This window comes from Neoarius graeffei, chromosome 10 (assembly GCF_027579695.1).
Source record: "Neoarius graeffei isolate fNeoGra1 chromosome 10, fNeoGra1.pri, whole genome shotgun sequence".
In the NCBI taxonomy this organism is placed as follows: domain Eukaryota; kingdom Metazoa; phylum Chordata; class Actinopteri; order Siluriformes; family Ariidae; genus Neoarius; species Neoarius graeffei.
In genome coordinates this window covers 76,331,403-76,347,581 of record NC_083578.1, presented here as the reverse complement: position 1 = coordinate 76,347,581, position 16,179 = coordinate 76,331,403, and the positions used below count along the sequence as shown (strand labels likewise).

Sequence of the window (16,179 nt, the reverse complement as noted above, 5' to 3'; positions counted from 1 at the left end):
AGGTAAAAAAGATAATGTCTCAGACCACTCTGGTCCCTTGTGGAGACCACCTCTCACTGGCCCAACTTACGGAGGTAGCCAAGTTGCAGAAGGAATTTTCCGATATGTTCTCGCCCTTTCCTGGTTGTACCCACCTCATAGAACACCACATCGAAACGCCCCCGGGGGTGGTAGTGCGTAGCCGCCCTTACCGATTGCCCGAACAAAAGAAAAAGGTGGTTCGGGACGAACTCAAGGCCATGCTCGAAATGGGCATAATCGAGGAGTCCCACAGTGACTGGAGCAGCCCAGTGGTCCTGGTTCCCAAGACCGACGGGTCGGTCTGGTTCTGTGTGGACTATAGAAAGGTCAACGCGGTGTCTAAATTTGACGCATACCCAATGCCTCGCATTGATGAGTTGCTTGATCGGTTAGGCACTGCTCACTTTTATTCGACACTGGATCTAACAAAGGGATATTGGCAGATCCCCTTGACTCCTCTATCCTGAGAGAGAATTACCTTTTCCACGCCGTTTGGTTTACACCAATTTGTCATGCTCCCTTTTGGGTTGCTTGGGGTGCCCGCTATGTTCCAGCGGCTTATGGACAGGGTCCTCCACCCTCACGCTGCCTACGCGGCCACCTATCTAGATGACATCATAATTTACAGTCATCATTGGCCGCGGCACTTGGAACACCTAAGAGCCATTCTAAAGTCGCTGAGGCGAGCGGGCCTCACAGCTAACCCGAAAAAGTGTGCGATTGGGCGGGTGGAAGTACGATATCTGGGGTTCCACTTGGGCCATACCACAGCAATTGCGGCCTGCCCGAGGCCCAAGACCAAAAAGGAGGTGAGACAGTTCTTGGGGCTGGCTGGCTATTATCGTAGGTTTCTACCTAACTATTCGGACGTCACCAGCCCGCTAACCGATCTCACTAGAAAGGGGGCTCCAGATCCGGTCCAGTGGACGGAGCAGTGCCAAAAGGCCTTCACTGAGGTAAAAGCTGCACTGTGTGGGGGGCCACTTTTACACTCCCCTGACTTCTCTCTCCACTTTATTTTGCAGACTGATGCATCGGACAGAGGGCTGGGAGCCGTTTTGTCCCAGGAGGTGGAGGGTGAGGAGTGCCCCGTGCTGTACATCAGCTGGAAACTGTCGATGCGCGAGAGCAAGTACAGCATAATCGAGAAGGAGTGTCTCGCCATCAAGTGAGTGGTCCTCGCCCTCTGATGCTACCTGCTGGGGTGCCCTTTCACTCTCTGTTCGGACCACGTGCCTCTCCAGTGGCTCCACCGCATGAAGGATGCCAATGCACGGATCACCTGTTGGTATCTCGCCCTCCAGCCATTTAAGTTTGAGGTGCTCCACAGGCCGGGGGCGCAGATGGTGGTGGCGGACTTCCTGTCCCGTCGGGGGGGAGTCAGCTTCAGGCCGGATGGCTCCCCGGCCTGAATTGGGCGGTGGGGGTATGTGGCAGCGGGGGCGTGGCCAAGCAGCAGTCTGTGAATGGAGGGCGGGGTTGGTGAAGGTAAGTGGCTAAGTCATTTCACCTGCTGTCAATTAGTGTGTGTGTATGTTTGTTACAGGGATGGAACATAAAAGGAGAGAGAGAGCAGAGAAAAGGAGCTCTCTCCCTGACCACAACGCATGTGTGAGTGAGTGAGTGAGTGAGTGAGTGAGTGAGTGAGTGAGTGAAGAAAGCTGAAAAGCAAGCTGAAGCTCAATAAAGTGTTTTGTGTAAACATCAACTCTCGCCTGCCGTGCTTCTGTGCTCCACTCACATCAGGAATTGTTGCAGCCAGCTTCAGCTCGCTCTCCAGTGGGAGAGGTGGATGGGAATTGGAAGGTGACCAAAAGGTTCATTAAGGTCAGAGATCTTGGGAACTTTTGTGATATATAGCCATCAGTGCACCTCCTCATGAGAGCCTAGATATAGTCAGTATGTTCTACATACACACTGCCTGAAGCTCTCAGCAGCTACTAAGCAAACACAGCACAGTAGTGTCTCTTTGTTATGATTTTGTATCAGTATGGTGTGTACACGGGTGTGAATGACTTAGTGACACTGTCATACATGGCCCACCAACAATATCTTCATACACGAAGTGGAAGATCGTGTGTGCACTGATCATATTGATAGTTGGCCAGAGAGAGAGAGAGAGAGAGAGAGAGAGAGAGAGAGAGAGAAAGAGAGAGAGGGAGGAACAGAAGGACAGCTGCCAGGAAGGGGGAGGCCTAGGCTCATACAACCCACCACAAAACTCTCCCACTCGCCTAAGAACAGTATCGCACGTAGCCAGAGAGCAAATGCTGCTCTCACAAATAGCTTGGGCTCAGACCTCCTGCGTCAAAAGGGCTATCAGCAGGTCCGCGGCTGGGAGGGTTCAAAGGTGTGAAGTCATTTCCAGGAAGGTGCTGTAACTTCATGTGAACGCAGTGAAATCTGAATGGGGATGGATGCTTGAGTGGGACAGGGTCAGGGACAGAACACTGGACTGGACAGACGAAACCATCATGATGTGCTGAACATAGTGAAATAAAATATAGCTGAAATAAGCAAAATATAGACTATCATTTATCAGAGTGTGCTGGGGATTATTAGGCTGGTGTGGTAGCTCAGTGGATTCTTTTCTATTGACTAACAGGTCATGAGTTTGAATCCCAGAGCTGTTGGGTCCTTAAAGAACTGATGTCACAGTATCATGGACAGTATGTAAGGAATGACAATATAGTACCTTACAAGCACTATAATAACACACCCCAGACCATGCTGTGATTTAAAAAAAAAAAAATAATGCATGCCAGGCGGGTGTGATACGGCAAGAGGCGCAAGCCAAGCACTCTTTTTTTGCCCTACAGCTGCTAAGTGTTACAGTATATGGCAAATAGTATGTGGACACCTGACTATCACACCCATATGTGGTCCGTCCCTGAACTGTTGCCACAAAGCACACATTTGTCTGGGATGTCTTTGTATGCTGGAGCATTATGTAGCATCATTTCCCTTCACTGGAATTGAGGCCTAAATCTATTTCAGCATGAGAAAGACATGATCAACCAAGGTTGGTGTTGGCTAAGTATTGTCAAATTGTTGTGGTACAAGATGAATAAAACATGACAGAGAATGCTGTTATAGAAAAATAATAAACTTCAGGGTGGTAAAATAATTACCATTGTTTTCTTGGACTATCACACCACTGCAGTGTTGATTACTTTCCTATAATGGAACATCCTGTCACGTTTTGCTACTTACTTGACAATTGATTAAAATATATGACTGTCTAAGGCAAATTCAAATTGATCCTTTAAAGGTGATGATAGGCAGCACGGTGGTGTAGTGGTTAGCGCTGTCGCCTCACAGCAAGAAGATCCGGGTTCGAGCCCCGTGGCCGGCGAGGGCCTTTCTGTGCGGAGTTTGCGTGTTCTCCCCGTGTCCGCGTGGGTTTCCTCCGGGTGCTCCGGTTTCCCCCACAGTCCAAAGACATGCAGGTTAGGTTAACTGGTGACTCTAAATTGACCGTAGGTGTGAATGAGAGTGTGAATGGTTGTCTGTGTCTATGTGTCAGCCCTGTGATGACCTGGCGATTTGTCCAGGGTGTACCCCGCCTTTCGCCCGTAGTCAGCTGGGATAGGCTCCAGCTTGCCTGCGACCCTGTAGAACAGGATAAAGCGGCTAGAGACAATGAGATGAGATGAAGGTGATGATACACGAGGCAATGTTTTGGGCAATGTTGCCGGGCAATTGCACTTTGACACGTTCCCACTGAGATGGAGCAATATAATTTTTAATCTGAATTATTTTCATCGTTTTGGACAAATTTTTAAGATCGTCCAATCAGAGTGCTAGCAGCGAATCACATGATCACTTGAGAGCTTCTGAAATTTTCAACAAAGATGCCAGTCTTCGTCTCAATGCCAGTGGAGCGAAGACAAAGAGAGACAACTTACTGACAAATTTCATATTGATTACAAAATACTACTATTGACCTTTAAAGCACTGAATGATCTCGCGCCACAGTATCTGAGCGAACTTCTGGTCCTTTATGATCCGCGACGCCTACTTGGATCAAAAGGTGCAGGCTATCTGCTGGTACCTTGTATAGTGAAGGCTACATCAGGGGGCAGAGCCTTTTCTTACAAAGCCCCACAGTTATGGAACAGCCTTCCAAGTAGTGTTCAGGACCCAGACACAGTCTCAGTGTTTAAGTCTAGGCTGAAAACATATCTGTTTAGTCAAGCCTTTTGTTAATAGTTTTATTCGGTAAAGGAGTAGATCTGGAGGGCCCTCAGGCATACAGTGTTTTGGTAAACTGGGATAAATGGATGCTGTCAGCCCCCCACTCACTTGCTCACTCAGGTTTGTGGACGGGGTAGGTGCTGGCTGCTTTATGTCCCAGGGCTCCCTCATGCTTGTGTTATCTTCTGGCTCTCCCTTTTAGTTATGCTGTCATAGTTAGTTTTGCTGGAGTCCCTGCTTGCACTCAGTACAAAATGCATACTGTTCTGACTCATTAGGTGACATTGGACATACCTAACAACCTGTATTTTCTCTCTCTCTCGCACGTGTGCTCCCCCCCCACCCCCACCTGTCCCTCTGAGTTACATGTCGATCCTAACTGAGATGCTGACCTCTTCTGCTCCTCGGACCTGCCTGATCCATCCTGATGCCCTATGTCTGGCTGGAGTCTCATCATGTTGCTCCTGCGGAGGACCGCCCCATACGGACAGTCAAAAGTCGCACTTGGAAGATGGCTTACAGTAATGCTTTTATGGCTGAGGACTACAGTTAACTTCCTAACTTTAGGACTGCAGTTGACTTAGGATGGATTTCATGAAAGTGTACTACAGAAATAAAATGTTTATAAAAGCTTACTGATTTCCCAATACCTGCCCTTAGACTTCAGTTTTAAGGGAGTTTCAAAGAAACACATTTCCCTTTCTTTTTCAGTATAAGAAAATGCCTTAAAATGTATTCTCTTGGATTATCCTACATGAAACATGAAGGAAAATGTGGGAACGACTTTCTTTTAACCTTCAGCCTCTCAGCTCTAAGACAAGATTAAAATTCTCAACTACTTGGAAGAAACAGAATAAAATTACAAACTTTGCATAAATGAATATGTAAATATGCAGAATAGAAGGAAAAAAGAGGAAAAGGAAGCGATAGGAATAAAGAAAAGGTTAGTGTAAAAGCGTGTATGAAAAGTGTGTGGAAAAGTGGTGCAAAAATATGTACATCGAGGTGATTTCAGTCCAAAATAGAACCAAACCATGCGAGTTAACAGGCAGAATGTGAAGATGTAAGGGAAGAACACATGGCAACGGGGCGGGCCATTTGGATACCAGATGCTGTTGTGCAGCAGTGTGGCGCTGGCGAAGGACCTCCTCTGTCCTCTGCAGAACACCAAACTCAGCCTTCACCTCCGCCATCTCCTGACGCTTCTTCTTATATGCGATGTTCTTGCCACGCATCTTGGCGACGTACCTCTTAAACTGTAAACAACACAGAGAAAACAACCGATAAATCAAATACCATGAGGGACAGTCATGATCAAGTTTGGATTTGGAAAGCATGTGGAAAAATAAATCAATCATTGACAAATAAACTCCACCATGTCATATCAGAGCATGTAAAAGTGCTGTGCTATAACAATCGTGAGCAGGGAGCCAGGAGGAACATTCCAACAGGAATAAACACCAGGCTCGCATACACACAGGCTCCTATCTGAGGGTGTTCGATACAGCATTCACGCAGACGTGACTAGCTGTCGACCTACAAGTCATCAAGATGCGGCATGAATGTAGGATTAATCGCTCATTCTCTATCTTGAGATTAAACAAAACATATACCACAGCATTGTTGAATTTTTAAATCTGATTGGCCAGAAAATGTTGATTCCTTTTCGTTGATAGGTTTATATTAAAACAATTGTTCTAATACGCCATAGGTTCTATAGTAACAACTTATTTACAAGCATTTGTGTAATCCAAGGCCAATTATCATATGCCCCGTATGGATCCGTGCATGTGCTCTTAATAAAACCATTGGGAAAAGTCACATGACTGGGCAGATACGGATTGTTGAATCCGTTCCGGAAAAGCCGTATGCGGCCCCGGACCCGTTTCCCTCGTTTCCACTATTTTCATTTTGCTCTGACTTGTTACTTTGAAAAATGAGCGACACAACTGAGCACAGTGAAAGTGAATTTTATTATCCAGATAATTTATCAGACACAGACCTGATGACTTGACTGCTGACTCGATTCTTTCGTTTTCAAATCAAAGTTCTTTTGTGTAGACTTAATAAGCTTGTATTGATAATGTCTCCATGAGCTGACCCGAGTTTGAACTGACTTTTACTAATGATGCTATCTTAAATCGTTTTCATTTCAATAGGACAGTAAAGTCAGTTGTATTTTATAGACTTCAAACTGTTATTTCAAACTTGTACAAAGTCTGTGAAGGTTCTCAGTCATCAGGTCATCGTAAACCGTGCGCGCTAAAGAAGACAACTGGACTTGCTTGAAATTCTTGAAGACGTTTCACTTCTCATCTGAAAGGCTTCTTCAGTTCTGTCTGACTAGTGGCGAGTTTCAGGTATTTATCCTCTAGTAGACCAAAAGCAACCCTAAGGAGAATCGTTGAGATCACATGGGTCGTTGACCCTCTTAGTCATCCTGTAGGTGCCAGTTCCTCAGGCCAGGACCCTGCAGTCCATCTTCATCTCAATAACAAAGGACACTTGCTTCAGGACCGCAATGTATGCATTTTAGCCAGAGAAGAACGTTGGTTTGAAAGAGGAGTAAAAGAAGCCATCTTCGTCAACCTGGAATGACCATCACTGAACAGAGGAGGTGGTCTGAGACACCACTTATCAGCCACCAACAATCAGTACGTTTACATGCACGTCCAAATCGAGCTGCTGTCGGTAATCGAGCAAAGGGTCCCAGCAGGGGTGCCAGAGAAATCCAATCCTACATGCACAAGTGAAATCGGGCTATTGTGCAAGGTGCATTGTGCACCCGAGCCACACGTGGCGCTACACGCCCCATCGTGTTGGTACACTTCCGGTTGTCGTCATGAAGAAGAGCTTATAGTGTTGCCAGATACTGCTGACGTTTTCCAGCCCAAAACATGTTAAAATCCGCTAAAATGCACTTAAAACCCCCAATGTGGCAACACTAGCAGTTCCGTGCTCAAGCTGTTAGGCTTTTTTTTTTTTTTTAGACTATGGCTACAAACTGTCCGGCGCAGACCACTGTTTTGTAAGACAACTTCTCATCTCATCTCATCATCTCTAGCCGCTTTATCCTTCTACAGGGTCGCAGGCAAGCTGGAGCCTATCCCAGCTGACTACGGGCGAAAGGCGGGGTACACCCTGGACAAGTCGCCAGGTCATCACAGGGCTGACACATAGATACAGACAACCATTCACACTCACATTCACACCTACGCTCAATTTAGAGTCACCAGTTAACCTAACCTGCATGTCTTTGGACTGTGGGGGAAACCGGAGCACCCGGAGGAAACCCACGCGGACACGGGGAGAACATGCAAACTCCACACAGAAAGGCCCTCGCCGGCCCCGGGGCTCGAACCCAGGACCTTCTTGCTGTGAGGCGACAGCGCTAACCACTACACCACCGTGCCGCCGTAAGACAACTTATTTTGCACAATAATATTTTTCTAAAGTCCATTTTTTGCTTACAAAAAAATATTTTTTTTTTGCTTACAATTTAACTTATGTCTTAATAAACACACAAAAAGTTCAATTGTTTTGTTTTTATTGACATTCTTCAGATGTTGGACATATAAACACACACACAAATACAATGACTTGTTTATGTACACAATTCACAGCTATGCAACAGCTGTACAGATGTATTTGGTGATACAGTAAGTGAGCTAAATTTTAACAGTGCAAACAATGCCACAAAAAGAAAAGATTCATGCCGTTGTCATGATTCGTTGTCATGCCGACCGAGGCTGTTGTGTTTCCCGCTTGTGGTCTCGTCACTCGTCACTTCCGGAAGTAGCTCGACAAGTAGCTCGATAGGGTATACATGCACAAAGTAGCTCGGCAGAAATCGCATAAACTAGGTCGTGTAGCTCGATTCCGAGAAATCAAGTTCGGTTCAATTTCAGCCGAATTAAGGTGTATACATGGCATTTTGAACTTCGATTTCAGTCGAGCAACGGCAGAAATTCGATTCTCTCTATGTGCATGTAAACGTAGTGAATGCAGTCCTCGGCACACTTCCCAGAAAACTGAATACACATCCACACCAAGACTCAGCTGACTTCAATGACTCACATGATGGCAGAGACAGCCAATGACCCTCTAGGCTGCTAACACTGTTCACACCCAGCCTCCAGTGATCCTAACACCTACAGGATGACTGATGCCCCTTTTCCACCAAAGCAGTTCCAGGGCTGGTTCGGGGCCAGTGCTTAGTTTGGAACCGGGTTTTCTGTTTCCACTGACAAAGAACTGGCTCTGGGGCCAGAAAAACTGGTTCCAGGCTAGCGCCAACTCTCTGCTGGGCCAGAGGAAAGAACCGCTTACGTCAGCGGGGGTGGTGGGGGTGTGGGGGTGTTGTTAAGACCAACAACAATAACAAGACCGTGAAAGGTCGCCATTTTTAAGCAACGAGAAGCAGCAGCTGTACAAACGCGAAGTCATCCATTATTATTATTATTGTTGTTCTTCTTCTTGTTGCTGCTGCTTCTTCCGTGTTGTTTTTGCTTTGATATTCGCGCCAAGGTTTATGTAAACGTAGCGCCGTAACTTCCGTATACAGCGACGTAACTGACGTATACAGCAACGTAATGACGTATACAGCGACGTAATGACGTGGCTCCGCTTAGCACCGTGAGCGATGGAAAAGCAAACTGGTTCTCAGCTGGCTCGCAAGTTGAACGAGTTGTGAACCAGCACCGGCTCCGAACCAGCCCTGGAACTGATTTGGTGGAAAAGGGGTACGAGAGGGTCAACAACCCATGTGACCTCAACGACACTCCTTAAGTTTGCTTTTGGTCCATGAGAGGATAAATACCTGGAACTCCCCACTAGTCAGACAGAACTGAAGAAGCCTTTCGGATGAGAGGTGAAACATCTTCAAGGATTTCAAGCAAGTCCGGTTGCCTTCTTTAGCACCTACGGATCACTTGTGCAAAGCAGGCCTTTCAGTTACATGAAACCTGCGACGGATAACGTCGTAGGCGCCCAAATTAAGGTCAGGCGTCCAAAATATGCTACCAAAAGTAAAAAAAATAAAAAATTGTTGATTCAATAAACTTGGCTGCATAAAACCAAATGTCTTGACTTTCTTCTTTAAAAAACACTGAAATTAGCAAGAATTAGCATGTATTTCTCGTAATTGACGTGAAATCCGCACCATTCCCATGTTGTTCTGGGTTCGTCGAACTAGCCGTAAGCCTTGCACAGGGCATGAATTCTCCATCAACGGCGATCGGCACGCCATGATTTCGTGGAGGAGCGAGACAAGCGTACCAATGACCAGAGTGGGATTTCCACATTAGGTAAAGCGTCTTTCTTCTTCTTTTATATTGTTTTATGGCGGTTGGCAAACAGCTTTAAGGTGCATTACCGCCACCTTCTGGACTGGAGTGTGAATTAGAACATTTACTACTACTACTACTACTATGCTAAATTCTCCTAATAATTCCTGTATCATTTAAAAACCTGAAAATGCTCATCCATCGAGAGCATACTGACATACTGTATTACAGTATGGTACGGCAGCTGCACTGCTGTAGACAGGGAGAGGCTCCAGAGGGTAGTAAAGGTAGCACAGAGGATCACTGGCTGCCTTCTCCCCCCCCCCGATGGACATTTACACCTCCCGCTGCCTTAGCAGAGCTAAGAATATTATCAAGGACCGCTCCCACCCTGGCTTTGATCTGTTCGACCTGTTGCCCTCAGAGAGGCGCTACAGGTGCATCAGGGCAAAGACAAATCGATTAAAAAACAGCTTCTTTCCAAAAGCCATAACCGCCCTGAACTCAGATATGCTCTGACTTTATAGTCTATTTTATTTTACTATTTAACTAATTTATAAATGTGCAGTACTTTATAAGGTGACTCTCTATACAATACTTTTTATAATGTGCAATACCACACTCCAAAATATGAAATGCAACACATGCACCTCAGGACTGTGCACCTTACACACAACACATGCACCTCAGGACTGTGCATCTTACACACAGCACATATACAGTTGTATTCAAAATAATAGCAGTGTGTTTAAAAACGTGAGTAAAGCTCAAAATCCTTATAATAGTTTTTATTTCCATGCATTGGGAACAATGCACATTATATTCTACATCAAAACATGAAGAAAAATGTATCAATATTTTAATTACTTTACAGAAAATGAAGAAAAATGAACATTGGGCTGTTCAAAAAAATAGCAGTGTCTGCATTTTTCATTACAAACTCCAAATATTTACTGTATAAACTGAAAAAATCTTAAGGATTTAGTATTCCTGTGAATCACTAAACTAATATTTAGTTGTATAACCACGGTTTCTGAGAACTTCTGGCACCTGTGAACAAGTATTCCAGCCCAGGATGATTTGACAACATTCCACAATTCCTCTGCATTTCTTGGTTTTGCCTCAGAAACAGCATTTTTGATGTCACCCCACAAGTTTTCTATCGGATTAAGGTCCGGGGATTGGGCTGGCCACTCCATAACTTTCATTTTGTTAGTCTTGACCCCTGATGCTGCTCGCTTACTGGTGTGTTTGGGGTCGTTGTCTTGTTGAAACATCCATTTCAAGGGCATTTCCTCTTCAGCATAAGGCAACATGACCTCCTCAAGTATTTTGATATATGCAAACTGATCCATGATCCCTGGTATGCGATAAATGGGCCCAACACCACAGTAAGAGAAACATTCCCATATCATGATGCTTGCACCACCATGCTTCACTGTCTTCAGAGTGTACTGTGGCTTGAATTCAGTGTTTGGGGGTCGTCTGAAAAACTGTCTGCGGCTCTTGGACCCAAAAAGAACAATTTTACTTTCATCAGTCCACAAAATGTTTTTCCATTTCTCTTTAGGCCAGTCGATGTGTTCTTTGGCAAATTGTATCCTCTTCAGCACGTCTTTTTTTTAACAGTGGAACTTTGCGGGAGCTTCTTGCCGATAGATTAGCTTCACACAGGAATCTTCTAATTGTCACAGTACTCACAGGTAACTTCAGACCGTCTTTCATCACCCTGGAGCTGATCATTGGCTGAGTCTTTGCCATTCTGGCTATTCTTCGATCCATTCGAATGGTAGTCTTCTGTTGTCTTCCACGTCTCTCTGGCTTTGCTGTCCATTTTAAAGCACTGGAGATCATTTTAGCTGAGCAGCCCATCATTTTCTGCACTTCTTTACAGTATACGTTTTACCTTTCCAATCAACGTTTTAATCAAAGCACGCTGTTCTTCTGAACAATGTCTGGAACGACCCATGTTTCTCAGGTTTTCAGAGAGAAATGGATGTACAACATGTGCTGGCTTCATCCTTAAATTAGGGCCACCTGACTGACATCTGTTTTTTCACAAAATGAATTATCTCACTAATTAAACTCCACACTGCTATTATTTTGAACACGTCCCTTTCACTTAATTATTCGATTACACAGACTCGGGAGCATGCATATCATGAATGTTGGGTCTGTTGGTTTTCTATGACTCTACTACACCTACTGGTAAATTATTTGCCATGTAGTAATATAATTTCCACCAAAAACAGTGATTGATCTGGTTAGTCGTGTTGGACTGCTATTATTTTGAACACAAGTGTACCTCAAGTCTGTGCACCTTACCTCTCTCTCTCCCTCTCTACACGCTGTTTGCACTGTTATTGGAGATGCTTTAATCTCATTGTACATGTATATAGTGACAATAAAGGCATTCTATTCTAAAATAACCCTATATCCCATGTCATCTGACCTCAACTGCAATATCTCTGATACCTAGTGTCATATGATTTAAATCAGGTAAAAGACTGAATAAAAGAGAACTATTCAGGACACAACTGTGTGTATTTAAGATACAGCTTGCATCTTAAATACACACAGTTGTGTAAGTGTGGGTGGAATCAGTGACTTCGAGCTTGGTCCTCTTGTTGATGATAGTCTTAGACACTGGCCTTTCATTTAAACTAAGATCTTTTCCCAGACTACATACTGTGAATTGCACTGCCAATTCTTGTGATGTGACTGAAAAACCTTTTGTGTCACAGGTCTGCTACAGGTTTGTCTCTTTGATGGCAACGTGCAGAACTTGCTTTTTCATTCACAGGCTCCTTTCCTCCAGGCTCTCCTCAGGCCCCGACACATCTTTTAAATACTAACTGTATTCTAATTACTTTTGTCATGTACATGTACATCAAGACAGATTAATGCTGTAGACATTTTACAATAAAGGTAAAAATTTATAGATTTCTTTGTTTATTCCTAACTTTGTACCTAAAAAAGCAGCAGGTTTAAACAGAGAGCGCTGGGAAAACAGCACTTTGCGTGTGCAGAAAAGCCCAAATTACCCTGCATCACGACGGAAAAAGCCCAAATTCAGAAATACAGGGTGTAGCCCAAATTATGTAATTGAAAGGCCTGAAAGGTGAGCCAGTATATAAATGGCTTGCTGTCAAGCAAATAAAAATTGGTTTGTTTTTCGCACACCGTTGTTCATTGTTTTCCATTGTGTATGCTAATTAAAAAGGTCGTATGATAAAATGCTTAGTGACTGACTTAGGTTGGGCCGGACGGGAAAATATTTGGCTCTTGGTCATTTGTACGTTTTGACCTCAAGCCAAATATTTTCCCGTCTGGCCCTCCCACTGAGTCAATAAGTATATATAATTAACGGATACACAAACATCTCGTTATTCAACCAAACAAGTTGCTTTGACACTGGAGGCACCATCTCATCTCATTATCTCTAGCCGCTTTATCCTTCTACAGGGTCGCAGGCAAGCTGGAGCCTATCCCAGCTGACTACGGGCGAAAGGCGGGGTACACCCTGGACAAGTCGCCAGGTCATCACAGGGCTGACACATAGACACAGACAACCATTCACACTCACATTCACACCTACGGTCAATTTAGAGTCACCAGTTAACCTAACCTGCATGTCTTTGGACTGTGGGGGAAACCGGAGCACCCGGAGGAAACCCACGCGGACACGGGGAGAACATGCAAACTCCACACAGAAAGGCCCTCGCTGGCCCCGGGGCTCGAACCCAGGACCTTCTTGCTGTGAGGCGACAGCGCTAACCACTACACCACCGTGCCGCCCCGGAGGCACCATCTATATAACATTTATGGATGGCGCCTCCAGTGTCAGCGCTTTGTAACAGTCAGTAAGGTTTCTACCAGGGAACAAAGTTTTCAAGACAGAGGACTTTCTGCTTGCTCTGTATCATGACAAGATGCATTTCTTCTCTATACCTTTGAACTTTAACTTGTTTTAAGGACGTTCCACAACATTAAATGTAACTATAAATGGTTAAAAAGCATGATGTGTCATTCATTATTCCAAATCATTGGCAAATCGATGTGATATAAGCAAAATAAATTTCTTATATACATAAATTAAAAAAAAATATATTTTTACATGCTATGTTTTCTTTCTTAGCAATACTCAGAACACACAACATAATTAGAATGGATATTTCAAAATACTGCATGAATTAAATCAGGTTGTTGGGTTTTTTTTTTGTAGAAGAATCTGGCAGTGGAGTGGTGCCCCTCAGGGACGTCTCCTCAGTTCGTAACAAAATTAAACTGAGCCTGTAGGCATGTGGCCAGGGGTGTAAAGCGTTATCGTCATCTGGCAGTTCCTGCAAAAGGACATTGCTTGGACCGCCCTGTTGTCACTCCAGCCAGCAGTTATAAATGTAGAAAGCAACCTCAGAAATCAGTGTGTCGTGTGTCACTCAGGGAATGTGGAGCTTGTGTGTCAGAGTTTACCCTTTGTGTATTTCAGGACATCAAGGGCAGACAAGGTTGGAGGGGATTATCAGCAACAATTGCACTGGGTAGTGTTCCCTTGTTTTCTCTCGTTACAAATGGCCGTCAAGTGACAGCGGCTAAATTAGCCACCACATGCGTTGGTAATCGTCACAGTGAAACGGAAAAAAATGCAGAGGCATTAGGGGCAAATAAATCATTGGTAGCAATTTACGTTGCATTTACATGAACTAGACAAAGAGAAGCTATCGACTGGAGGTTACTTTTTTAGCCCTGATGTAAGAAACACAGAAGAAACAGATGAACATGCCCCTGTTATACTTCCAAGATACTATTATAACTGAATCAGCAATTCAAATCTGTTAGCAGTTAGCAAAGATCAGTGAAATGTTTCAGGATTATATATTTTAGCATCTGGTTAAACTCATACAAGTATGAAAAGTACGTAAAATACAACCCTGTTTCCAAAAAAAAAGCAGGACACTGTGTAAAATATAAATAAAAACAAAAAGTGATGATTTGTAAATCATGGAAAACCTATATTTCATTGAAAATAGTACAAAGACAACCTATCAAATCTTTGAAAAGTATATGCTTTTTTAATTTGATGCCAGTAACATTTCAAAAAATTTGTGGCAGGGGTTGCGGTTTGGTCTTGTCTTGCTGAGATAATCAAGGCCAGGGTTTTTTCTAAAAATTTAGTATGAGGGCGCTCACCATGGCGAGGGAGCGAAGCGGGGGGAGGGGGGGATGGTGCCGGTTGTCCCCCCCCCGCCGTGCAAAGCCTTTGAAAAATGCTCCAATGGGACATTCTGAGGCTATCTGAGAGGGAAATTGTAACAAATTGTCTGTCAACATTGAAAAAGAAAGAAGTAATCTTCTTCTGCCCCGGACAGTCTTTGGCTTTCTTCCGCTTCGTGCCACGGGATGACATCTTTAAATGCCCAAGTGTCAACAAAAACAACTCGCGAACTACTTCTGTCAAAAGCTCCCATGCCGGTGGGTGAAAGGTCATTCAGTCTCGAGAAATCTCGCTCTACAAGTCAGCTGACCTTGTATGCAACCCATGTCAAATCTCGCGAGAGCAGCCGCGACAAGTAAACAACTAAACAACATGGCGCCTCAGTCTGGAAAACGCCAATTCGGATTGTTTTTGCACCGTCTGGCGGTGTATCTACTATGATTGGAATATTTTTGGAGCAATTATAACGTATTTGATGATCAGACACATTGTCACGTAGTGTTGCTGGGATGTTTTCACGGCGTCGGTAAGGGGGCGCACGCCGAGAGTAAGAGGGCGCAGCGCCCCTGTTCCCCCGTTTAGACGAAAGCCTGAAGGCCTTCCCTGAAAAAGATGTCGTCTGGATGGCAGCATATTGCTCTGAAACGTGTATATATCATTCAGCATTAATGATGCCTTCCCAGATGTACAAGCTATCCATGTCATGTGCACTAATGCACCTTTGTACCATCACAGATGCTGGCTTTTGAACTGTGCATTGATAAGCCGGATGGTCTTTCTCCCCCCCCCTTTAGCCTGGAGGACATGGTGTCCATGATTTCTAAAAAGAATTTCTAATTTTGATTCATCAGACCTCGGGACAATTTTCCACTTCGCCTTAGTCCATCATAAAAGAGCTCAGGCCCAGAGAAAGTGGTGGTCTTTCTGGATATTGGTTATATCTGGTTTTAACTTGCATTTGTGGATGCAGTAATGAACTGTTTTCACAGACTATGGATTTCTGAAGTGTTCCTGAGCCCATACAGTGATTTCCACTGCTTTTAATGCAGTGTCGCCTGATGGCCTGAAGATCACAGGCATCTAATGTCAGTTTTCAGCCTTGTCTCTTGCATACAGAGATTTCTCCAGATTCTCTGAACCTTTTAATGATACTATGTACCATAGATGATCTCATGATCTCTAGCCGCTTTATCCTGTTCTACAGGGTCACAGGCAAGCTGGAGCCTATCCCAGCTGACTACGGGCAAAAGGCGGGGTACACCCTGGACAAGTCGCCGGGTCATCACAGGGCTGACACAGACAACCATTCACACTCACATTCACACCTACGGTCAATTTAGAGTCACCAGTTAACCTAACCTGCATGTCTTTGGACTGTGGGGGAAACCGGAGCACCCGGAGGAAACCCACGCGGACACAGGGAGAACACGCAAACTCCACACAGAAAGGCCCTCGCCGGCC

At 44.6% G+C, this 16,179-nt stretch overlaps 1 protein-coding gene across 2 annotated transcripts in view; it reads right to left on the bottom strand.

Annotated features, from left to right (window-relative positions):
- The window catches only part of ift81 (intraflagellar transport 81 homolog), a 69,012-nt gene that overhangs the window by 25,750 nt on the left and 27,083 nt on the right, over positions 1-16,179 (bottom strand). For both annotated transcript variants that reach the window (XM_060932335.1, XM_060932336.1), the window contains exon 11: positions 5,325-5,474. In XM_060932335.1, the coding sequence (XP_060788318.1) occupies positions 5,325-5,474 (150 nt within the window). The remainder of the gene's footprint in view (positions 1-5,324; positions 5,475-16,179) is intronic.